The sequence below is a fragment of the Streptopelia decaocto genome (genome assembly GCF_964273445.1).
Source record: "Streptopelia decaocto genome assembly, chromosome: 1".
Lineage (NCBI taxonomy): Eukaryota > Metazoa > Chordata > Aves > Columbiformes > Columbidae > Streptopelia > Streptopelia decaocto.
This window is the reverse complement of record NC_138663.1, coordinates 16,885,141-16,911,414: the sequence shown is the minus strand read 5'-3', so window position 1 is coordinate 16,911,414 and position 26,274 is coordinate 16,885,141. Positions and strand designations below refer to the sequence as shown.

At 37.1% G+C, this 26,274-nt stretch overlaps 1 protein-coding gene across 1 annotated transcript in view; it reads right to left on the bottom strand.

Annotated features, from left to right (window-relative positions):
• The window catches only part of CPNE8 (copine 8), a 101,439-nt gene that overhangs the window by 21,339 nt on the left and 53,826 nt on the right, over positions 1-26,274 (bottom strand). The window contains exons 10-13 of the mRNA XM_082063450.1: positions 23,264-23,305; positions 17,471-17,546; positions 12,471-12,524; positions 9,475-9,536 (exon numbers count right to left, since the gene is read on the bottom strand). Coding sequence (XP_081919576.1) covers positions 9,475-9,536; positions 12,471-12,524; positions 17,471-17,546; positions 23,264-23,305 — 234 coding nt within the window. The remainder of the gene's footprint in view (positions 1-9,474; positions 9,537-12,470; positions 12,525-17,470; positions 17,547-23,263; positions 23,306-26,274) is intronic.

The window sequence follows — 26,274 nt, the reverse complement described above, 5'->3', positions numbered from 1 at the left end:
TGGACAAACTGTAGGACAATGACTTTGTAATACAGGAAATAAACACTGAAAATACTCTTTTATAAAGGTTCCAGTCAAGAGCTACATAACGTTATTTTATTAACACAATGAAAACAGTTACTTTACTCTATCCTTCCTTTTTTTTTTTTTTAATTGTTTATGAAAAATCCTAATTGTTAATAAGGTTATTACGATCTATAACCAATACTAATTCATTTTCATCAGTAATACTGATTTTTCCTTGCACATATTTTAGCCCTAGTCATGGAAGACTTTGGCAAGGGAAGTCAGGTTTTACTAATCTGCTGCTTTTCTTAACACTAAAACTGTATCTTCATTCAGAGCACATCTGAAATCATGCTATGCATAAAATCTTTCTACAGGATATCATAGTTTTTGGCAGCGGATTTCATTCCTGTGAACATAATCAGTACTATGAGTGAGCATATCAAGGTAATTCTTGGAAGACAAAAGTAAAATCTGGAAGCAGCAACATAAAGATCTGTATTTGGAGCAGTAGCTAAATAAATCCATTATCATGCATGGATCAATTGTTAGCACAGAGTTGCTGTCAGAAAAATTTATCATTAATAGACTTTTACAGAGTGACAATCCAATTAAATGTAGTTCTGTTGCACAGCTTTCTTCAGGACAAAACACTGGCGTTCTGGAGATAATCTCTTAGCTAGTAGGACTCTATCAGGAAAAAGTTTGTATGAGTATGAAATTGATGTTTTGCTCAGATTGAGTCTTTTACACCTTCCTTCAAATTTCTGCCTCTCACAGCATGTGCACCTATGAACTTAATGACCAAATTAGCAAAGATGAAAGCTCTTTGAAAGTTACTGAACAGATTTAACTCATACACATTTCGATTAAACATCAACAATTGGTTACTTGGCCTTGCAGTAACTGTTTCCTGTTCAAATAACCTCATGTGGCCAGAGAAAATACTGTTTATTTCATAAAAAGCTGTGCATAAGGAAAAAAATCACATGGAATCATTTTATCATACTGATCAAGGCCAACACAAAATAAGCGAGGTTACAGGTTGACTCTGTCTCCAAAAAGTGGTATTATAAAAGTCTATCAATGCCCACAGTATCAAGAAGTCATGCAGTTCCTTGGAACATGGTCAGCCCTGAGTATGTCTAAAAACACTGTGGCATCTATATGGACTTGAACAAAAAAAACAGTGAAAGCTGCTGCAATCTCTGAAAAGTTCAGAGACCTAAGATTTCCGAGAGACGCCTTCTGCCAATACATCCGCATTCTGCTTTATGTGGTTTCACCAGAAACTTTTTAATGGCAAGACAAGTCAGATTTTGTTTGATCTGTACCCAAATGCCAGGCTCTGTGGCTTCTTAATCACAACATCCTTCTGCACTGTCAGTTAGTTGTAGGAATAAGGATCTGAAGACGTACACGCCAACTAGTTTTCTACACTACAGTGTGCAGAAAAGTTGTGTTCTTCCTCACATAAGAAGGGGTTAGGAAAAACAACAACAAAGAAGCCTAATACAATACAGTTTTCAGATTTATGCTTGAAGTCCTTACTGGCACTGCTAAGCAAAACTGCATTGGGGCTATAATCCCCTGTACATAAATTTTAAGGGCTTTGATGTGGTGTTATGCTTGAAGAGCAAAACAAGACTCCTCTGAGCATTATATGTCAGGTACATCTAGCACAGAAATCTTTCAGTGTGCTGAAGAATGTGTCACTGCGGAAAAAACCAAAATAAAACAAAAAACAAAAAAAACCAAACCTCAAACAGCTTTTCCTCTGCATAAAAACAGCAAAACTTATTTGTAAACAAATTTTCTGGATCAGCTGTTATGATCCAACTGGTAAGAAACAGAGTTTCGTAGACAGTGAATTAAAGGCAGAAACAAGAGAAAGCACAGTAAAAGAAGATTAAAAAGGAAAACAGCTAACAAAAGTAAAATTGAAAAATATTAAACCCGCATCTAATGGCAAAACCAGCAAACCTAACTTTCATGTGGCTACAGGTAATGACTGACAGCATCAGTTTGTGAAGTATTCCTCAAACTGGTGTCTATCTGTATTAAAAATATACTGCTCCAGATAACAGAAACTTACCTGGTAAACTAAAAAACACCCTCTCCCATTTACAATCCAACATAATATGGACTATGACTTTTGTATGTTACAGTATCTGCCAATTTGACAGCTATAAAAATCATTGCATAAAATGAGATTGAATCTGATGTCTACATCTCTATAATTTGTTTCCATCTGTAGGTACATTCCCAAGACAGTGTCGTGCAAGAACTTAAACCAATTACATTATTTCAACCATTAATAGATGACTGTACGTAGTTTCAAATTCAGTTTCCTAAATATAGGTTCCTAATGTCATTTTATAACCCCCAGGGTACTTACTACACCATGGACATTTTTGGTAGTCTAAAATGGCATTAGATGCCTACACAGTTCAGGAAACTTCCTCCCACTCTTAATGCATCTGTCACTTTTTCTTATGGACTCATGACCCCAGAGAACATCATTCACATCTTACAGAGGACCAAGAAAGCTACAACAAACCCTGTTAGAGCAAACCTGCACTGTTATTGCCCTGTTTTCAACGATCATTTTGTTTGATATGTCATGTAATTTCTGTATGGAGAAAAGAAGGTTGAGGGGAGACCTTACTGCTCTCTACAACTACCTGAAAGGAGGTTGTAGCATGGAGGGTGTTCGTCTCTTTTCCCAAGTAACAACCAATAAGACAAGAAGAAACAGCCTCAAATTGTGCCGGGGAGGTTTAGTTTGGATATTAGGAAGAATTTTTACACCAAAAGGGGTGTCAGGCATTGGAACAGGCTGCCCAGGGAAGTGGCGGTGTCACCATCCCTGAGAGGTTTAAAAGACATGTAGATGTGGTGCTTTGAGACAGGGTTTAGTGGCTGACTTGGCAGTGTTAGGCTAATGGCTGGACTCAAAGGTCTTTTCCAACCTAAATGATTATGATTCTGTTATCAGAAACATCCCTCTGAATATGATCTTATGGAAAAGAGATGTAGAAGCCCAAGTTACACAGGGCACCAGTGTCCTCTGAGGAAAGGAATAATGAATTGCGAAAAGGTACAAAATAAAGGTCAAACCTTGCAGCCAAAATTATAAAAATATAATTAAATCTTTGAACACAAAACCTGGTCTTTCAAGCTCAAATAAATAATTCAACTTCAAGTTAGTATCTCTGGAAAAACTATTTTCAAAAATGAACAAGTGTATTTTGTGTGAAAGATTATTACAAAAGGTATTAATTTCTCTAGTGTTTCATCGGGACTGAAAAAATTAAACATCCATTAACTAAAACATTAATCCAAGAAGTCTAATTTAGAGGCTGTGTGTCATGAAAACATCAGGTATCACTACTTTGGAAGCCAAATGGGATGACTGGAAAATTCATCTGGATGATATTTTAAGAAATGTTTTCTTGGCAACACATGTTATTCTGGAACCAAATTAAATGTAATTAATATATCCGAAAGTCCACTTTCTTTTTTTTTCTTGATTTCTACTACATGTTTTATTTCTTTTTAACAGACTAATTCTTAGATTGTATCAAGTACACACTATTAGGTCACTGTTATTAACATATTAACCTTCATCAACACTAACTTTTAAAAATAGATTACTGATTATTATATTTTATGTAAAGGGACATTAGTTGAAAAATCATTAATTCAGAATAAGGACACTCAAAAATGTTAAAAAGCATATAAACTTGAAGTCTTCAAGACAAATTTACGTGACTGATTAAATGACGCAAATTTTAAAACACAAGAAGACAACAAAACCTGTCATGTTTAATAAGGAAATTCTTTGGCTAAGGCTCTGTTCCTGCTTTTCCAACTGTACAGTTCTCCAAGGAGCTACATTAAAAGCTCATAACACCTGCTACATCAGTGATGTTGCAAGGTCATGAGGGTTTGCACAAAAGCCACTAAAACATTGACACGTGGCTAGGCAGGCTGAGCTGCTCAATGTCCCGTCCTGTCCCAAGAGAGAGTTCAGGCAGAACATCCACGCACAGCAATGTGCCTTATGGATTCAGAGCTGAATAGATCACTACTGCTCTGCCAGGATCTAGTTGGTATAGAATAACATGATCTATTTGATACCTGGACAGGTGATTTCACCCTGTACTATGATGAGAAATGAACAGTAATCACTTCGCAACCACAGAGTGGCAACTTTGTTTCTTTGGGAGGACAAGGTGAGACCTATCCTCTTTTATTAAGAGTTGTATCAGCACTGATATACATAAGGGAACAAACTAAGCCTGGGTGTAGCTTCCTACTAGGCTTGATAACGTTTGTAATGATTATATTTTTCTAAATAGTACATTGGAAGGAAACATGAATTTCCTCCTGTGGCTTCAGAGTGACAACCAGCTGGTCTGTTAGCAGGGGGGAGCTGCTGAAGGTTTGAGGACCACTTATTGTGCACAGCTCTACAACAGAGCTAATGGAATAACTAACACTACCAAGAGGCTGTATCCTCTCCATGGCATTTAAGTCCCCAGTGACAGTTAGATCATAATTCCTCCTTTGCAGATGCTTGTTTGGCCAAATGGAGAATCAACATAACGAGGATTTTTCTGATAAAAGCTCTATAAGATCTTCCTCTTATATAGTCTTATTACTCATTACTCCCCAAGGATACAAAAGACATCTGGTAAAGCCTCCAAAATATGTAGCTCTGCCAGCCCTTGCTTGAAAACTGTCTTGCACACCAGGTCTCCTCTGAACATTAAATATGCAGGCCATTGCATTATATGGTGCACTGGCTGGATGAAAATAGCTGTCATGAAAGGAGTTCTAAATTTCCATTATGACCATAAATGAATCAATATAATACAGTTAAAAATGTATGCCCAAAGCCCTTAGAATCCAAACAACATGTGGGTGTTCATTTCCAAAATCCTGGACGAAGGTAAGGCTTTAAATACGATGGGAAGAAAACATTTCCTCTTATCTTCCACTAATTTGGGACAGAAGAGACGACAGTATTTTGGGGTTGCAAAAGGATTCAGCTTCTGATTTTATTGATTTACAAATGCCTAGAGTAACTTAGTAGAATAGGGAGTGATCTAAGAAGTCTAACAGGCTAGAAACATCATGGAAACATCCTTTCAGTCCACTCAGTCTTGCAGCTTTTTGGCTCCTGGTCTCTCCCACAGACAAAAACAGAGGAGGCTATAAACTAAGTGTTTCACAGGCATTCCTGTAAACCAGGATATTTTCAAGTGCATTCCTCTTCAAGGCCATACCCCTTACATTCCTGAGCTTATTCACATATTAGGAGGCATTTTGATAGAAATATGTTATTAATTGTTAAGTGGCAGGAGAAGTCTGATTTTGAAACAGACATTAATTTTTAGTACAATGTACTTATTTTAAACATGGGAAGACCAGTGTGGCAAGATACGTGATTAAGTATCAAGATGTTAGAAAAAGTCAGCTACTAAGATGGCACCCCTTGACATAACGTTCAGATGCAAAAGAAACAGCTACCTCTTTCCTGCCATACTGCTATAAAACACAGTATTATGTAGTAAAACAAAATTAGAACTTGTGGATAAACTTCTATTTAATTCTTCAATGCTCTTTAAAAAAAAACGGTCATATTGATGATAGTTACAATGCAATATACCAATTAAACAGATGCAGACTCAAAACATAAATTAAATCAATAATGTAATCCCAATTTGTCACACTTAAAGACGTCAAGATTTCCATTAAATCAGTATTAGTTCTAGACACCTCAAAACAATTCCAATTAAAGTTCTGAACATGAAGTATTTTCATAAACATCCATTTAAAAGAGCCAATGTTGTGTCAATTGCAGAATCAGTGTTTTCTTCCCCTTGCCTAACTAAATGGAAGTAAAACAGAGAACTAAAAAAGCAATTTTGGAGGCGATACTTGATGGGAAAACAGACTGATTAATGATGAAATCTTCTCCCTTCCTTCAAAATCTGTCAGTTGGACTGCAACTGATACACGGTAGTATTAAATGAGACAAAGGAAGGAACAGAGAAGCCCAGGAAATGACTCTGAGTCTCAGCCTTCAGGCCATGTTTACAAATAAAACTGCAACGGCTGCAGAAGGAAAGGTAACATTTTATACACGTACTTCTACAGTTGTCACTGGCACGTACATAGAAATAACTGTATGAATCACTAACCAAGATTCTGTATAAAATAATTCAATGATAAGTATTACTGCTTACTTTTAAGTGCACAGCATTCTACTGTTTTACACTCTTTTTATATAAAAGAGAGAAAAAAAGCTTGAACGGTAATTATTAATATCACAAGTCTTCTTTGACTTGCAGTTACAGAGATGTATACAAAATATCAGTAACGACAAAGTAGTATTTGTATTCAAAAATCCTATTTGTCTTTAGTATATAGATAATTAGCTTTATTAACTTGTATTGTAACATCTCAGTGGGAAACGTGATAAACCATCCAAAAAAGATTACACGTGCACACATTATATTCTTTTTTTTTTCAAATTTAGATACAAAACTTAATACCTCAGTTCCTTATACACACTCTTCTTGTAGAGATGAATGATGAATGAATGGGAAATAAGATAGTTGAGGTATATATGTGCAATACACTTCAAAGAACAAACAGCTACACTAGAGGTAAAACTGTTTCTTCATGCATCTGTGCATACATATGCTTCATTGAAAACAAACTTTTAGTAAACATGGATGGATGGCCATTTTCTGCTTCTGGTAAAGACAACAGCAGTCCTAATAAAATTGACCTGTTTCTCTCAAACTCTACAATTCTGTACTAAAACCAGAATACTTGCACAAATCAGAAGTGCTCCACAACAGATTGACCACGACTGTTCATATGGAAATCACATCCAGAACCTTGATACTCCAAATACTCTTCTATTATCTCAAGTAACTATCTGTTAACTCACGGTGGTTCAAAGCAGGCACAACCCGTATTCATCATGGGAAATGGACTCAGAAACACAGAATTACCCGGTTTCCTAACCATGGCAATCTAGGTGCCTGAGGAACGGCTTGCCAAGCAAATGTGCCAATAGGATTCTTTATAGCATATAGAGTTTACATGTTCTTCAGCTGTTAAAGATGCAGTAGTATCTTGACAGCATGCCTGACCAATATTAGCAAGTTTTACCTTTGCTAAACTGTAACAGATTCTAAGGCAGTCAACAACCAAATTAAATCCTCTCTGAGGAGAAACTGTAGGACCCAAAGAGTGCAAAAATAGACAAGAATTACTGTAGCAGCAGCAGCTTCCATTTAACTGAACTGGAGGTAAGGATAGCAATTCTGGAAAAGCTTGATAGTTTGTAGTCCAGAAGCATCCTGAGTGTACTAAAAAGCCTTTTAATGTCCCCAAACAGACTCACCTCGGCCCTCCACCAGGTGCCTCTCCATTGGCTCAGGAGCCACATTTCAGCTGAGCCTTCAGTCCCTGTCTGAGCTATGTCTGAGGAGTATAGGTCTCCAGCTCAGCCAAGCCCATGCCTGGCCATGGACTTCATTAATCCAGATCCTGACCCATGGATTGCCTTCCTGGCTTGACCTCCCTGCCTTGTCCACCATAGTTCTGTCTGGTAATGGTTGGACCTGGTCCTGACTTGGTCCCAGCCTGACCTTGGTCTGCCTCATCAGCGCAAACTGCCATTGAGCTCAACTGCATTGAGCCTGGCCACCATCTCTGGGCCTGCCCTGCTTGTCTTGCCTGTGCACTGCACAACTGGCTGGTGAGACCCCGCCTGCCAACCACACTGCCCAGCTGCACCCCCAGCTTCCCAGCCATCCTGGGGAGGGACGGCTGCCCTCTCACACAGCCCCTTCCTTCCACTAACATGTCCTCCTACTTACACATCTCCACGATGGGCCTACACAACTCCCTCTGAAGGTCACCCATAACCAGGCGTGTACACCATACAACATTGTAACATCAAACAATCAAATCAAATGTTGCAGAGGCTCTGTATCCTATCCAAATGAGAAAATATGTTCAGCCACCAAAGAGCGAGCGAATCGGCAAGGTAAATCACAAACTTCTCCAAAGATACTGAGTAAGAATTTTAAGGAGAATACATCCACATCAATGTTAAAAACCCTAATGAAGCATTCCCATTTTTAAGTACTATGCATAAAACATTCTTGTCAGGTTTAATCTTAATGAGCCAAAAGACACAGTGTTTTGAGATATGTAACAGACTGAATTTACCCTTAGTGAAAATATTTATTTTCTTGGCTGGAGATCAAATAGCAGTGAACCTGGATCTCCTAACTTCAAAATTTAACTGTTTGGAGAACTGAAACATCAAAGAGGCTGTTAGTCCTTGAGAGAGAAAAAAACTACACTCTGCAGCAGCCCATGGGTTAGGGTCAACAGTTTGGAGAACATCTGAACAACGATCCATTCCCTCTACAGGTCAGCAGCTCAGTGCTGAGTACAGCCGCAGGTTGTGGTTTTTCAAACCGCTGAAGGCAATGGCAGGCCAGAGAGCTTACTGACAGTTTCTCTGCAGCTAACGATTATGATGGGGGTTGTCACTTTAACTTAATGAACTTCGGCGATTAATGTGTTAGGAATAAACCTTAAGCACATTCTCGTCTGTAGGATTATCACTGTTGGGAAAAAAGGCAAAGTCTTATATTGCTACTGCCAAAACACAACACAGACTTCTTTATTATTTCGGCTGAAGCCTGGTTGAAGACTGACATAAAAATCTAACTTGTTTCTTCACAGGTAATCAATGCTCTAAAATAAATGTGGAATGTATATTCAGATTTTATTACTGAAAAATCCACGTTAAGTACCTAGGAACGTATGACAAATTATTTCCATTTATCTTAGAGAAGAATTGTGTTCTGGCAGGGAGGTTAAGAGCCAGGAATTTGTGAAATTCCATTCTATTTCAAGGCATGCTCTAGGGTAAGCCATTTGATGCTTCTGTCTCTACTTCCCTTTTGGGAAAATGACAATAAATGAGAAATTGAACATGTTATAAGTTTTACATAATTAGTATTGAAGAAATGCCTTTGCAGGGGAACGTCTCTAAACAAATGCCAATATTAAGTACACCAAAGGTCAGTGTAATCAGAAGAAATAAAACAGCATTTTACTAATTTGCTAGTATATGGGTAATTCCCTTTCGCTTAATCCAATTTTCACTGGCTGATCAGTGGTCATTACTCAGTGTTTTAGCACCACACCAATTCCAACATTATAAGCGAAGTTCCATAATTTAACTTACATCAATAACTATCTGCAGGTTTTACGTAGGAAAGTACAGCCTCTAAAATGAGGAAACAATACAGCTCTTTACAGATACTACTTAGAGTCATCATATGCAAAGTACATATACAAATTATTAGTGAATGACAATGAGATTGTGAAAACGAGAAAGGTTTGTTGCCAATCACATACCCGCCTTTAATATAGTCAAGGAATGAAACTTCTGTTTCAATTAGGAAGGAAAGCAATGTTACCTGAAAGCAAATAAAAGACAGTCAGACATGAATTGTCATTTCCCAGCAGAACAAGTAGAGACATAAGCACAATGTTTCCGGAGCTCTATCCTTAAGATGTAATATCCCAGAAGATTTAAAAAAATCTGCTACAATTGCTTCTCTTTTTTAGTTTTTTAAGAAAAAGCTAAGGGATGGAAGGTTGTATTCCAGGGCAGGTTACCACATGCATCTCTTCTGATCAGTGTGCACTACACCTACACATGAATATTAGAGGCTGGGTGACAATGCATCTATCCTTTGAGTATTTCAACATTGCTTAAAGAACCCAATTACAATTATGTATGTCATTTCTCATCTCAAAGTGGTATTGAGTATTAATGCAAGCCAAGAATGAAAAAAATCTAGTAAATTATAAATATATATGAAATATGTAAAATAAATTAAGTCGGCTATATAAAAAATGCAAAGATAAGAAATTTCTTCAGTCCTAGCTTCTATCACTCAGAAACAACAGAGGTCTAAAACACAGACAGTGGTCTAAAGGTGTCACTCGCATTTCCAGCACTTGAGTCACAGAAGTATAAACTCAAGTGGAAAAGATCCAGCATTCAAGATCTTCATCTACTGCACAACATCTATGAACCAAATAGTTAAATCCGAATTATTTTCATTTTATTTACAAACTGACACAAAACCCTCTCACAACATAAGTGCATCAGGCAGGCAGGCTTAAGTAACTACTCAAAGCAAATTCACTGATAATGACACAAAGAATACAAAAAGGATGGAATGTGTAACAAAATTTGATTTGCCTCCACCTGCAGCAAAATATAAAAACTGAAAATATTCCTATGTTGTAAATTTGGACTCAGAATGAGATTACAGGTAGTAATTCTCTCTTCTATCCTAATTTCTTTGTCACAGCTACTCTGTGATCCTAAATGACTTGCAAAGTTTAAAACCATCAAATTACCCTTCAAGTTGAGAACATAAGTCATAACAAAGTTCTACCAGACTATCAGTAGCTGAGTCTTGCATATAAGCCTGCAATTTCCATACATTTTCCCACTGGACACAGTCATATGAATGATTCAACTGTTATTACAGCTAGTTAACTTGCTCCTAATTAGTTTAAGCAAACATTTCAGTGAATCCAATTTAAAATGTAACAAATGGAAAACACATGCCACCCTTCCAAAGTGGCCAAAGTGTTTGCTTCCATACAGACAATGACTACCAATACTCCAAGTTTTATATGGTGACTTTTAAATTGTACTACTTTGCTTTGTTTAAAACTAAACATTTCTGCTTAGTATGTAGTTTGTCTGTCTGAATTTAACATGAACCGTGAAGTAGTAATGAATTGAGATGGCTACTGTAGGTACACAGCACTTAAAAGCAGCAGTGCGATAGCAGTCAATGATCTATATCCACTTTACATAAGTTTTCCAGAAGCCAAATTCCTATCAGTGAAAACGATGGTCTTGCTGCCTGCTTTTGAAATTTAGAAATCCGTGGGATAAAGGATATTTTTGGTGAATGATAGGGAGAAGAAAAACAAAACTTCAGGCAAACACATAGGAAAATGGCAATTTGGAGAAGTGTAAGAGAAGCTGGAAGGACTAACAGAAGTTAATGACAAATGGAGGCAAAGACGACTCGATGAAGAAATTACAAAACCAACAGTAGAGAACACTGGTAGAGAAGGAAAGAGAAAAGAAATTTACTAACAGCATTTTATTGGGAATTTCCATGTAATTTGAGACAAAGCATAACAAGGCACAGTTGATTCTGTCTGTCCAAATGTAAGTAAAATACATTCTTTCAAATGCAGACATTCATATGAAGGTGTTAAGATATTTAAAATTAAAATCAACAGGAAAATGTAACATGTAAACGTATTTTTTGCTCTTCTGTACCATAAGACGTCTTACAATTTTGAGTACGCTTACCTTTGGTATTGATTTAAAATAACCGCTTTTTGTAAGTTACTCACTGACAGAACTTTATTTTAACACACTCAATTCTAGTAAAAGGAATATGTTAGCAAAAAGTAAATTATCTAATGAATCAGGTCTTGTATTTTAAATGTTTGTGGACAAGCTGCTTCTGCCTCTTTTTCACAATTTAAAGCAGAGGTACAAATAAGTGTTTATTTTCCTACTGATGAACCGACTTATGCAAGAATGTGAGAATGACAGAAAATTCCTCAAGGCTACAGCTCAGGGTGAAAGTCACCCTATGCTGACGTCAGTGGAACTGCTCATGTGGAAAATAACCCACAAGCTGGATATGTTTTAAAAAAACCATATCTTATATCTGATTAAGTTTTCCAATATGCAGTTCTTCAACATTTATCTTCATTTTTTTTTGTAACTGATGTTGGAACATCATGGATGCCAGAGCACGGAAGTTGAGTAAGCGTTGAAGGGAATTATTTGCATTGCTAGCAAATCCTTCATAAAACAGAATATGGCATATGAATGAAAGGACATTAAAATCTCATCCCAAACTATACTAACAGATCTTTCAACATAAATTTACAAAAACATGCTGGAAATAAAAAATGATTAATCGCTTTGTTTAGCCATGATAAGCATAATAGCTTTGACTGATGCTAGCTCGGGAGTTAATTTAAAATGAAAATTAACTTTTTAAAGTGCAGATAAATTTCAGATAAAAATTAAGTGTTCAGTCCAGGAATTCCAAGGATTTGACTAAAACATTGGTACAACAAATTTGGAAAGCATTGGCAACTTAACAGCACACCTGGACACAGCTTTTATCAGACTCCTCAAATTAAAATAATCTGAAAATAAAAGTTGTGTAACAGTAAATAGTTTACTGTTGTGGTATTCACAGAAGGTTCTGTTCTAATCCTGTTAAATTACAAGCCAACTACTCTGTGTTTCAAGAGAAAAGCATCCAGTAATATAAAATATATTTACTTACTGTTCCAGAATTAACATACTTTTTCTTTTTTCCTTTTTTCTTTGGATTTATTACCTGGAAACACAGATAAAAATATTAAAGCAGTATGACTTATGATCTAAAATAAAGATAAGTGTTTAGATATTTTCAATGCAGAAAGTAGTCTGTTTTCAGTGCATTCTAAATTTATTCAGCATACTGTTTACTTATGCACCTCAGTGCTGGGATATATGCATATTTCAAAACCCAGTGAATTTATCTTCATGGTACCTGCTCGGTAAGCCAGTGCTGTTATTCACATTTGAGAAATAGGGGACTGAGGCAGAGGTGATAGTGTTCACTAAATCTGAGTGCTCAGTGAAAAAACACCTCTTTGCATTTTCACAAGATTCTGCATTTTTCTGCATTCCTGATTCCAGTGTTTCAGTGTACTGTGTCACCGCTTCTTCATCTCACAACGCACCTCTTCACATTCCAGTTAATGTGTTTCCATTTTTGCCTCAGTATCATCTGATCAACATGAGAGTCGTTTTACTCCCCATTTCTGTATTTGATGCAGTGACAGGATCTGGCTGATGGGAAAAGCAATTCTGGGGGCAGATCACACTGTCCCAGAATTAAAACTGGTCAGTAATTTCATGAAAATGGTGCAGACCACCACTTGATTGCTGTACAGGAGTTGCAGGGCCTCAAGGCACTCCCCATGCACAACAATCTTCATGGAACTGGACTACAAAGCACTAAACAGTTTTCTTGAATGTCTTGAACCCACGCCTATAAAATTTCCCGCTGTAGTCACCAAAAAAATTGTTTCCTTTATGAATACCTACCCATTCAAAGGCAAGTCTCAGCCAGTTTCATTACATACACATTAAAATGTACTCCTGCTTTTCTCAAAATTGTACATGGAACTGGAAGCAAAACATTATTTTGTTAATTAGGTTGATCAACTATCTCCTATATAACTAGGAAACTCAAACCCTTGTGGCTTACTGCCAAGTTTTACTGTAAACTACTCACAGATGTTCTGTGAATGACAAGGAATGAAAACATTCCCAACTGAAATCTTAGTCACTTAACTGCTATAAAATATTTAAACAATTTTTCCTGAAAACAGGAAAAATAGTAATACACGTCTTCCAAACATTCTCTTCCCCCAACCAAAATGAAATTACATTTAAAGATCATATTCCTTGCACAACATACAACAGCTGTGAAATGTAAGGCAGAAAGAGGTAACTATCATACCAAATAGGCTCCCGTATGCCACAGATAACTGATAAGTATTCTTCAAAGCTTTTACTGCCTCACACATACAAAGGCCCTTTAACACTTAAAAAAACCCCAAACCAAAACCAAACCAAACCCAACCCCAAAACAACCAACAAAACAAAACAACACCACACACAAAAACGCCCCCAAACAAACCCTGTCCCTCCTATAAACAGTGTCTTGACTGATAAGCAATGGATTAAATCTGTGTAATGGCGGTTTATACACAATGAAGTGATTCTTGTTGAACCAGAATCTCAGCCAGAAGCTGATTCTCCTGCTGACAGCTGCGCAGAGGAGGAAGATGAAGGTACCAGACTGCCTGCCTGCCCTGTGGCCCTTCATTCACAGCTCTCCAGAATCCAGTGATCAGGCCTGAATTTGCAGCATATTTCTTGCCAGCAGTCATTAAACGCCAAAAAGCAGATTCAGATGAATCTTCTGCTTCAGGTAACTTGACAATTGGTTTCTAAGGAATTGCTACGAATTTCACTGGAGCTTGGAGTGAAATATCACAGGAAACAAGGCATCTCCTTGATATCAAAGAGTAATTACATTACAGCTTGTCTCTCTCCTATAATTCCAGCTACTATAATTATTATAATATTTATTTTTTCTCAAAATTCAGATAGCTTTCTAAATAAACCAACATTTTTTAGCCTCTGAAAGCCTTACACCCCTGCAGTAACCTAGGAATCTACATGAACTCTCACCTGTTTAAAAAAGTCAACTGAAAACAGCTTGTCATACCACTATTTCTAATCTGAAACTATCAGGCACCTACTCAAACACAAATTTCTCTACCTGCCTTGGGTCAATATGTAAATGTAAAATAATTTAAAAATATTTTTTCCAGTCTCTCTTGCTCTGATATTGCACAGCCTGATCAAGTAGAATCAGTAGCAAAGCACAGAGGATTGCAATGTGGGGAGGCAAACATGGGATGCTCAGGAAACGTGGGAATGCGATATTGATACTATATTTAAGAAATTGCAAAATTACTTAGAATGTTACGACAGAACATTCCTAGCAGGGTAGAAGCCATGTCAGTGGTACAACAGGAGAGGACATTTTCACTGCACACAGTAATCTGTGCTGTGACACTATCCAAAGGAAAGTGATGTAAATTACAGTAATTCTGGGGTTGATCTCGCATTAGTGTTTGCCTAAACAATCATATTTGTGATCACCTATATTAGGAATATGAAATTTTACAAAATACTGCTATTTGATGGCTGTAGTCCAAGACCGATTAAAGGATAGCTTACAGAATAACAAACATCTGCACATCATGCAGATAAAAAACAACCAACAAACCAACACAAAAAAACCCAAACAGGCTATAGCCACATAGGCTTGTATTCTCATTATTAGCAAGAATATCTTCCATGAGGAAGAAAAAACACATTTCAGTTCTGAGAGACATCGTGCATGCAAACTGCGTGATGCTGGAACTCATGGTGCAAACGCAGAAGCTAACCTAAATCCTTCAAAAAGTATACCTAAAACCCTGAAGAAAGTCTTACATATTTATTCTGAAGGACATAAGAGGCCTTGAAATTAAATAGTCTACCAGGATAGCCATGAGTAATCAGCTGGATTTGTCTTACATCTGAATCACCCCTGGGAGAAGTAGAACCGAAAGAAGTTCCGATCACAGGATAAAGATTACATTGATGAAGATCTTGCAGACAGGCTGGTCAGGAGTTTCACCAACATGCACATACGTGAGTCTAAATTCACGAACAGGCTCTCCTACCAGAATGGACAAAGAAGGAACAGAATCTTCAAGACAGTTCATCACAGAACCATTCCAAAAGCAATTACAGCCCATATGAATCCACAAGTCACCAGGTGGCATCACATAGCAGAAGTGCCTCTATTACCTGCAGTATAACTCGAAGACAAATTAGCTGCTAATTTGAAAGAGAAGATGCTCATACTAACAAGACTATGTTATAGGGAGATTCCATGGAAAAAGCTTTTCCCATTTTTTCAGATGGCAATACGACCACTGTTGATGTTGGGGAGCCTTAGTTATTACTTTCCCCTGGGAAAGCAAGGGAAGAAGGTATAAGGTCAAAATCTTGGCTTCTGGTAACACTGGAAATCAAGGGCAGAGTCACAGAGTCACTAAAGAAATACCAAGAGAAATATCACACACAATAGCCCAGGCAGAAGCTGGGAAGGAGCTCCAGAATACAAGAAAGAAGAAATACTTTTAAGGACATCAAAAACTACAGGGGAAAAATGCTAAGTGCCTTAATTTTTCTTCAGTTCCTATACTTGGTCTACGTTATATAAGACATGGGTTGAAACTGCTGCTACAGGAAGAGGACCCATTCTATGCTACCAGAATGTCTAAAGCGTGAGAGGGCTCTGTGTATGATGACATTTTCCAAGAGAGAGCTACTTTTAACTAGAATAAACCTGCTGGTAATCAGACCTAGGAATGGGCATTTGTATTGTGGTGCGATGACAGCAACCCATTGCATAAGGGTAAGAATCAAGGTCTAACCCAAAAAGAGCAAGGCTGCAAGAGCCAAGGCAAAATGAAGGCAATTTCTAGTAGGATGCAGTTACCTTTCTTATTTTTCCCTTAGGCACTTTGGCAGATGCTATATTTTCCTGGGTTATGTTCATCACTCAACTGATACAAACAAATTTTAAGTTCATTAGAGAGGAGACTGTAGCCTCTTTAATATGAAATAAAGGAAAAAAACAACCAACTCAAAACTGGACCATTCCTGTGTTTAGTATTATTTATAAATTCTGAAAAGGACAAAAGATCTCATATTTTTAAGCAAAACCGAGTTCCTTTATGTCACTTCAAGTTTGTGCATCTCAGTTTTTGTTTGCACAAACTCATTGGTTTCTTCTGAGAATAAATGACAGCACATTTTGAAGATTCAATAAAGTTTGATCTTGGAAAAAAAGTGTTTTTTTTTGCAAATCTCAATAATCTCATACTAAATTAAGAAAGAAGTCTTAAATTAGAGATTTATTAGATCTGAAACAAACAAATCTGCACAATTTTGGCCAAAGGGCGCTGAGCAGAAAAGAGGAAGAAGACTAAGAGGATACATGGATGCAGCCTGCATTCACCTACAATACATGATAACATCTTACCACTATAATTGAATTGACAACTGCCTGTCAATCCCAGTAGCTGGCAGAAGTGTAATTCCTAAACTGCAAATAAGATGCAAATTTTTAAGCAAATATGGTAACCCACCACATGAAAAACCCTACCAATAAGTAAGCTAAATTTTCTGTCACTTGTAAGTCCTTAATCAAAACTCTAACGGTTCTGAAGTCTGCACTTAAAATAAAAGGCATGTGAGAATACATCTGATGTAGGGATCAACAGATATTCTTCGGATTGTAGAAAATAGCATACAACACAGGTAGCAGTTGCCAAAAGGAGAAATAAATGACGAATCGTTCATACACAAATGGGGGTAACCCAGTATTTGTTCCAAGTTATTACCAAGTTATTACTGCTTCAAGCTCTCTTCTTGCCCTGTCACAGCCCAGCGCACAGACACACGCACACATACCTACTTGTCCTTAAATCCTTTTATGAAACGGCACTTTCAGATTCTCTGTTCTTCTTTATAAAAGAAATGTGAAATAATTCCAAAGTGTGATTTTCACAAGCACTGTGCAGATTTGACCTGTTTGCCATGAAAACATTTGAAGTGTTCTCATATGTTTCCTGAAAGCGAGTAAATACTCACAATACTTACCTCGTACACGTTGAACTGAGATTGCCCCCTCGACAACTCTCTGTAACTTGTTGTGAATTCTCCAATGAAATCATGGCTGTATTAAAAAAAAAAAGTTTTACAATCAAATGCACAGCATTTATTGAGACGTGTATTACATCTATTTATGAAAAAGACAAGCACAGCCAGTATGAACTGACACACAAGGAAGAAGCAATGGCAAAAGATGTAATTTGCTTAAAAAAAAGCTTTGTTTTTCCCTCTGTTTGATGTTCACTCTATTAGTAATAAGAGTTTAGACGTGAAAAGTATCTTTCTGATGTTTTCTGCTTAACTGAGTTGCACAACAAGGATTAGGTTTAAATTAGTGATCTGACCCCAATGTAAGCTTACAGAATCTGAAAAACCAGAGTGGGCTATCAAAGACTATCTCCATTTTCTCACTGGGTGACCACTGTCATCATGGACTCTGAACTGTGTACAAGACTACATGAGAGAAAGTAAGACAGGGAAAGCAGTAACAAACCAGAAAAAACAAACCAGCCCTACCAATTGGTGAAATGTGGCGTTGAGTGGTACTTTTAAGGGGAAGACCTAAAGCTTATTTCAGCTGCTGTGTTTTCCCATCCGGGAGAAGAAAAGCCACCCGCTGAGGCCACTCATCTTACAGTATTAGACACCATTGGAAAGCACATCTTAAGCTAACACTAAAGCAGTGGTTATCAAGCTTCTCCTTTCTAAATTCTGTTCCTGCTCTAGGAATACATTCAAGACTCCTGTGCTGTCACCCACGTTGTGACAACTGCTTTGTCACCTCCTAAGCAGGGGATGGCATGCCGAGGAGCCGCTGCGAGCGGGTGTCCAGAGCAGCGCAGGGGATGAAGCGTCGCTGAGAAAGGTGGCTGGGAACAGGGACCTGGGGCACAGAAACTACAGGGCTGCCAGAAGTGACTGAGCTGCAGGTCTCGGATGGGGGTCTGGAATGGAAGTGACCCCAGGGGCGAGCGCCGCACAGCCGGGCACACACCTCCCAGCACACACAGACCTGCTCCCGCTCTCCACTCTTCCCAGCTGAACTTTCTTCACTGCTGCTCCAGCTCCCATCCCCCTGCCCCTCTGGTTTCACAGCTGTTCCCTAACAAGGTGTTTTATCTCCTCCACATTCTGCCTCTGCATCTGGTGAGCTATGAGACTCACTTTTTTACCTTCCCTCCAATGGTACATTAGAATAGAAAGTCAAAGTGTTGTGACTTAGTTACTTGTAAAATTTGTTTTTAATAAATACAGCACACTTCTAATTAAGCTATAAATATTAAAAGCAAATTTAAATAAATCAATGTTGCAGGAAGAGGAAAAATGGAAACAATCCATAGTGATATGAAATTTCTTTCTTCATTTATTCATGATGAAATGAAAAAAACAAACCCCAAATATGAATCTCACTTTCTGAAACCAGCATGAATTCACAAATTATGTAAAACAAACAATTAAAACGTTCAGTCATTATGTCAACGCAAATGAAAAAAGCAAAGCATCCTGTAAGAAAGCTTGAGAAATACTATGTGGTAAAGATATTCCCGATTACTCAGACCCAGAAGGGACCACCTCTCATGAAACACTCCCTTTCCAGTTTGGAGATCAGGAAACTGCTTCTGAGACTGACAGACTAAGATTTTTCTTAAGAAACACATTTTGGAGTTATCACCTCCTTTGATTAAATGTTCTCCAGATTGCAATGACTATTCAAGCAGGGGAACAGAGGAAGCCATCCATACAGGCTACAGAACTTGAGTTCTATATGGGCCGTAGCACATAAGGTGTATTTAACCTTGGGTAACTGTGGCACTGGAGAAAAATGCACCTTGATAAAAGAGGAATATTTTCCTTCTGTAGCAGTTCTTACCTTAAATTTTTGAGTCAGCTTGTGTATTTCAAAGACAGAAATTCAAACAATAGTTCAATGACTATCTACAAACATGCTGCAGCAAACAGAGGAATGGTAAGCAATTCCAGTCAGGGATGTCTCTGGGTAAAAAAATCTGTACTGCTCAGAAGTAACCATTTCCTTAATTCTAAAGGACATTGGAAAGCCTCCTTTCCTTGTGGCAATATACACAGACTGATAAGAACTGACCTGGAAAGATACAATTCCTCCAACTAATCATGTTAAAAAGGTGTGGGCATATATAACCAGTTCTTTGAACTTAAAAGATCATCAACCTGGATCTTCACAGTCAGTGTTGAGATGGATGTATGCCCCCCATGACGTTCACTCTGACAGATGAGTGTCTGTCAGACAATACTGGCCTTCGCCAGAAGTATAAATCTTTAAGAAAAACAAGGCACCGATCCCTCCCAATAATCATGATCACATGTCACTGAATGGATCTCCTTATTAGTCTCTGCATTGAGAATCCAAATAAGTTACTGTCTTTGCTTTTCTACCACTAAATATTCCTGGACTTAAAGACTTTTGTCCATGAGCAGTGTATCAGAACCTTGCATCGGAGACTCCTAGCACATAAAATAATCACTCGAACCACACCTCCCTAAATCTACCACTTTTGATGCTATGCTTTGAAGTGCTGAAAATCACTTTCAGAATTATATAAACTTTGATCACCAGAGATATGTCAATGAGTAAGGGGAAAAATGCCATAACCTAAAAATCAACTATCCACCTGGAGAAGGAGGATGAAGATGGAGACCAAGAAAAAAAGTGAGAGAACCTAGAATCTGAGAGAGACAATCTCTCCTGGAATGTTTACATTCTCAGATGACTGTTTCGGTGGCCCTAGGTTAGCATGGTAATATTTACAGTTTTAAAAATAAAGAAAAAACCATTTCTTCTGCATAACAGATCATAAATGTCAATGCTTTTGCACCATATACGCTAAGTAACAACTAATCTGAAATTAGTGAAAAGCCTTTGGAGGGAAATAAATCAGTATTGCTGAAGGGAAGTTGCAGATCATCTTATTTTAACTGCTGTAAGACTCATCTGCAAGTACTTAATTATTAAGGACACTCAACAAAAAGAAAGTCACTTTGTTTCACATGAGCAAATGAGTGGGCTTGTCCAAAGTAGCAACTTCTGTGACTTCTTGTAGAGCCAAATATTTTTGGGCATGTAAGCAGTTAACGAACTGACAACTTTCGTGCAAATACTGGTTTGAGATAAAGAAATGTTTAGTAATTAATGATATTAATGTTACAAAGGTCCTGTGTTACCTTTTAGTCAGGAAATTTTAAGTGATGTTCAAAAACAAATGAGAGCTAAGAATATATAATTATTCTTAACAATGTAATTCACGAAAGTGACAGTAAGAAGCTCAACCCAAAGCACCCGGGTACTGTTTCCACAAAAAAGAGAAAAAGAGAAAAAAAAAAACCCCAAACCTCTAAGTCAAGACTCAAGAAGTCAGAGTCAAGTCAAGATTCAGTAATCAAGTACATGCACAGTAATGTTGCCTTGCTGATTGCAGAATAACCTGCAATATTCAGCATAACTTGCTTTGCTACATAGCAGGCTCTCTGATGATCTTTCAAAGGTTACTCCTGCCCAAACTGCACATCTGGAGCAAACAGATTGAGCCCAGTGAGTTGATCAGCGAGTGTAACAACTGGTTAAAAACAAACAGCCCATCAAAAACGGAAATTAATATAAACCAAGGAAAAGCAGCATTGTACAAAAAACTGATAGATTAATTCTTGAATGGGATTCCCTTCAGATACATTTGACAATGTCAAAGTTAAATTAGGCACTGAGGTTCTTGCTATGATCACCAGTAAGTCATAGGCACCACCGAATGGCAGTTTATTCCAGTTAGGATTCAATCAGACCACTTTCCCTGTAAGCTACTGAAGTAGCTCAAATGATTAGTTCAGTCTAACTGTCTGATTTTGACATTGTCTGAAGTTACATGAGATGAGCGCCGTCTCGTCTTGCTGAGGAATTTAACGTGTAAGATGTCAGTGTTCTGCCTGCCTCTAAACTCAAAAAAGGTAGAAAGCAAAAGGCAAAAAAGAAGACACAACTAGAATACTAGTTGCTGTTTTAGAAATTAATTTTGTAGGTATTCAGAGTGGGATGTGAGCAAAAGCAGGTAATCTCGCAAACTGGGAGTGTGCAGAGGCTAATGATGATTGCCTGAATTCCACAGTATGTTGACAATTTCACTCAGAATTGCAGCTACACAATAATATTTGTCAGATTTCTTTCTTATCTTTCTAATCACACCTCAGTTTCAGATTTTGGACAAAACTGGATGGCGCATGAGGTTTGACACCTTAAAAAAGTATAATCTATATTTTTATTAACTTGGCAATACAATTTAATTTTTCATTGTTAGATAATTAAAAAAATATTGTTGCTTATACACAAAAGTGTAAATATATGAAAATTTTAAGGAGTTGGAAAATCTAAGTGAGGAACAGAGAATGTTAACAGAAATTCATCATTATGGTGATGCAGTGATTTTTTGCTAATATAGCTTTGTTAATTCAAATCCTTGTATTTTTAATTGTCAGAATACGTTATTTTGTTGCTCCAGGAAATATCTAATCAAGAAGGATGAGTTTGCGGTAGCAGGCATTTATAGAGGATAAATATGTGACAAGAATGCTTATAAACCAACAGGCTTCACGGCAGAACCAAAAAGACAAAAGTATAAGCTGAGAACGCTGAAACTGATTTTGGACCTTGTCAGCAAGGAACTGAATTGCAGCACAGGACAAATTTGCCTATTGTGATTACAAGATCTGTTGGGCCATGGAAGCATAATATCAGTAGCTATAATGCTAGAAGCAGGTTGCAATATTAAAGACATTACTGTATAATAAATAATAATAATAAATAATATACTTTTAAAAATGCAAATGTAAGTGCATACCCATATATTTAAAAATACAAATGAAGATTGACAGGAAATAACTAAGACAGACCAACTTAAAGATAAATAGAAATGGACACATTCTTGTATTCCATACAAGTTCTAGCACCGTGATTTATGAGTACAGTTTCTAACCGAAGTATTAAGATATGAGCTCAAACATTTTTAAAAGAACAAGAGGTATCAATCCAGTTTGATAAAAAATAATTCTATCTTGTTTTTCAAAACAAAGGTGACCTGAAAGGCTAATTTCTTTAGAAAAAAAAGGGTACACTCAGTACAGACAGCAAGCTTGAATGATAACAGATTGAATTTAGCAACAGAAATTCCACGTATATTCTGCCGTCCTCTTTCTAGCAATACAGTTACTTAAAACTTCCAATTCTAGAGTTTACAACAATGTTTAGATGAAGACAGGCATGGAAAGAACATTCAAACCCACTCTGAAATTATGATAATTAATAGGTAGTCTCTACATTGCAATATCTAGGAAACCACAAAGAAGCAACTGCAAGCTCAGTCATTTTATCATACTTGAAAAGAAACAGTTATGGTGTGGTGTTTTAAGCAGAAGAAAGTAGATTATAAAATGGATTATCCATCTCTTTATATATGTCCATTAACTGATAACATGAGATTCACCAAACTGATTTTACAGATGACATCTTGCTTGTTCCATGTATGAATATGAACACGTTATGTTTGAAATGGGCCAATCCATCAGTATTTACCACAACTGGAAAAAACAAAACAGAACTGTAGCACAGTAACCTATTTTTCCAGTACCTGTACCTCTAAATATTGATAAATACCATCTTCTAGTCCTTTTTCTGACCACTATGAATATATAATTATAAATTTTAAAATGTGTATAAATACACATGGATAACCCTAAAGTTTAACAATAGAATAAATGTCTTACCTTCCATCTCTATCCCAATCATACACTTCTACTTTAATTGTCCTAAAAAAGTAAAAACAGAACCCTATTAAAATATAAATTAAAATGTATTCGGATTGCCTTTAATACTTGTATTTTAATAGCATATGGGTGCATTGATTGTGTCAAATCCAGAAGGCAGAATTTTCCAGTCATTTCTCATGGGACAGAAAATAGCAAGTCACTCAGGTTACCAAATATATCTTCATAAATTAATAGCAAAATACAGCAGAAGCTAAGGAAACAATTAAACACATAGGAAGTTTAACTGAGATATTTTTACTTGCTAATGCTCTGATTTTTTTTTTTTTTAATAAATGATTCTTTAAACCTTAAAGTATTATCAAAGTTCTTAAGAACATTAACAAGCTGGAACTTATTGTGAAGTTTTGTCTGGTATATGCTGTTATCCAGAAAAGTGATATCCTCTGTGGGTAATAAGATTTTACATAAAAAAAGTAATATATCCATATTTAGAGAAGAATTGTGCAGAGATTGAGAGGGCCATTATAAAACATATTTATTAAGCACCGAAGTAGAGATTAAAAACAATGTTCACAATACAAAGTAAAGCACATTTAAAGCAGTAAGGAATTCTAGTCCATACATGTTGGTTCTTAAATGAAAATAACTACTCTAGAATAAAATAAAGCTTCAATCTAGTAGACAGTATTAATGGTATTAACCTGTTCTAAACATTGCGCAGTGATGAAAATGGAAAACTCTGTGGGGTCCACCTAAGGCTTTCTGAAGGTCCTGTCTGTGGCTGCGGATAAAAGGAATCTGTAGTTCTTTAAAGACCCGTCCTTTTCCCCGCCTTGAGTTCCCTCCTACCTCTCTCTAGAGGAGGAGGCTGCTTGGCTATCTGACCAAAGAGGACACAAAATTGCAGTATGATTTTTTTTTTAATTGCTGTAATGCCAACAGCAGAGCTTTCAGCTCTTTCATCAGACTAGACTAGATAACCATCTGAGTCTGGCTTCCTAGAAATGGGACACACAGACTGCAGGGTTTGGGGGGGAACAGAAAGGGGCAGACTCTGGGTATCAGTTTTTCCCAAATGGACAGATTGCCCTGGACACCCTGGGAACACACAACTTTCTCTTGGTGAGTCAGGAGCTGGTGGGCAAGTTTGTCAATAAAATGTTATAGTAAAATCTGCTAAAACACAGATACTCAGTGCAAACACTTTTCCAGTAGGAGAACAAATTTGAATTTATTTCATTTAAAGCAGAATCAAAAGCCAAACTGGTAGATTATTATACACAAAAAATAATACATGGATATAAAATATTTTTTCACAGTATAAAACAATAACTAATTGGCAAATTTTCAGAGAAGCACCTCATTAAAAATGTTAAGCATATAATGGTTTCATACAGTTTCTTAAGCATCCCTCTGATGAATCTGCAACTGGCTACTGTGTGAATCAGGATATTGAGACAGGATATCAAAACAGTTTAACTAAAAGTATGGCCCAACAAGCAAGCTCATGTACCTCCTCTGCACTATTTCACATTTATGAGATTATACCTCTCCTATGTGCACAGGCTGAGAGAGTTGGGGTTCTTCAGCCTGGAGAAGAGAAGGCTCCAGGGAGACCTTATTGTGGCCTTTCAATATATAAAGGAGGCTTATAAGAAAGACAGAGACAGATTTTAGTAGGGCCTGTAGAGATAGGACAAGGAGTAATGGTTTTAAACTAAAAGAGGGCAGATTTAGATTAGACGTAAGGAAGAAATTCTTCCCCATGAGGTGGTAGGGCACTGGAACAGGCTGCCCAGAGAAGCTGTGGATGCCCCAGCCCTGGCAGTGTTCAAGGTCAGGTTGGACGGGGCTCTGAGCAACCTGGTCTAGTGGAAGGTGTCCCTGCCCATGGCAGGGGGGTTGGACTAGATGAGCTTTAAAGGTCCCTTCCAACCCAGAATATTCTATCATTCTATACACATGTAAAAGCTGAAAATGGAAGATGAATGTGGCCATGAACTATTTCCTTATGAGTAAAGTGAACTTCTGAGGAGAGCTCTGTTCTTGCTTCAGGGATGACTGGGAAACACATAAAATGTAAAAAAAAAAACCCACATAATTTACCATGCAAAGGGATCAAACTTACTTTACATACTTGAAGAACAGATTGCTTAAAGTGCAAATACTATAGAGTATATGATCATCAATATCACTAATGAAACAGGAAACATATCAGGATGGAGATAGTATATAGTTTTATTTATCTCCTTTTACTACGGGAAGTTTGTATTATATAGTGAGTAAATTCAATGAGCAGTAATAATGAATCCTACCCAGTGTAAAATGAACTGAATGTGGGACAGGAAAATAACACCTCTGGGCTTCCTGTATTTTAAGCAAGAACGTGTTTACTTTTATTCTTTAGAACAGTTTCACACAAAGTGAATTCATCAGGTCTCTGGTATTAGAGGGGACAGGAATGCAAGCAACTACTTTATAATTTGCTTCCACAGAAGCTGCTTCCCTTTCTTCCTCTGAGATACAGTTGAATACATGCTGAGTAATTTTCTTTACTAGGAAGGGACTCTTTGGGGATAAGGTTGATCAACAGCTGACATGACACATGCCAATAAATTCATGCCTAGTTGTTTTTCACATTTTTTATGTTAAAGGCAAAGAAGAAGTTGCTTTGTCTGGATGTTTCTCTTTTCAACTCAAATTTAATGGCTCTGACCACACCATTTGCTACATTTTACCCCTCTTGTGGAGTTTCACTTTGAGGTTAAGTTACCTTAGAATGTAAACTGATTAAAGTGAAAGTTTAATGTGGCATGAAATCAGGAACAGCTCCAAACCTTCTTTATCCCAGCAAGTATTTGGCCCTTGAAAATAAACTGTATTTCATTTAGTAAGAAAGGCAAGATCACACAGCTTTTCTCCCTAAAGAACCATTACTTTACTTCCAGGTTTCAAAACCTGTTACTATTAGGATACACAGGCACCCTAGTAAGTTAAGATTTACATAA